At 62.3% G+C, this 215-nt stretch overlaps 1 protein-coding gene across 1 annotated transcript in view; it reads left to right on the top strand.

Moving 5' to 3' along the window:
* OSR2 (odd-skipped related transciption factor 2) overlaps positions 1–211 on the top strand; it is a gene marked incomplete at its 3' end in the record, with an annotated part of 631 nt that extends 420 nt beyond the window's left edge. The window contains 1 exon segment of the mRNA XM_008941122.1: positions 1–211. This exon segment is cut by the window's left edge and continues 42 nt beyond it. Coding sequence (XP_008939370.1) covers positions 1–211 — 211 coding nt within the window.
* Positions 212–215: the final 4 nt, after the last annotated feature.

The following is a 215-nucleotide window of genomic DNA, read 5'->3' as shown; positions in this document are numbered from 1 at the left end:
CGCCTCTGTCGGGCATCAGCAAGCTGTCCCCGGACAGGAAGCCCTCCCGCGGCCGCCTGCCCTCCAAGACAAAAAAGGAGTTCATCTGCAAGTTCTGCGGGAGGCACTTCACCAAGTCCTACAACCTTCTCATCCACGAGCGGACCCACACGGACGAACGGCCCTACACCTGCGACATCTGCCACAAGGCTTTCCGGAGGCAGGACCACCTGCGG

Source organism: Merops nubicus, unplaced genomic scaffold (genome assembly GCF_000691845.1).
Source record: "Merops nubicus isolate BGI_N331 unplaced genomic scaffold, ASM69184v1 scaffold45345, whole genome shotgun sequence".
Lineage (NCBI taxonomy): Eukaryota > Metazoa > Chordata > Aves > Coraciiformes > Meropidae > Merops > Merops nubicus.
Note: the sequence above shows the minus strand (reverse complement) of the source record. Positions and strands in the feature narration are given on the sequence as shown.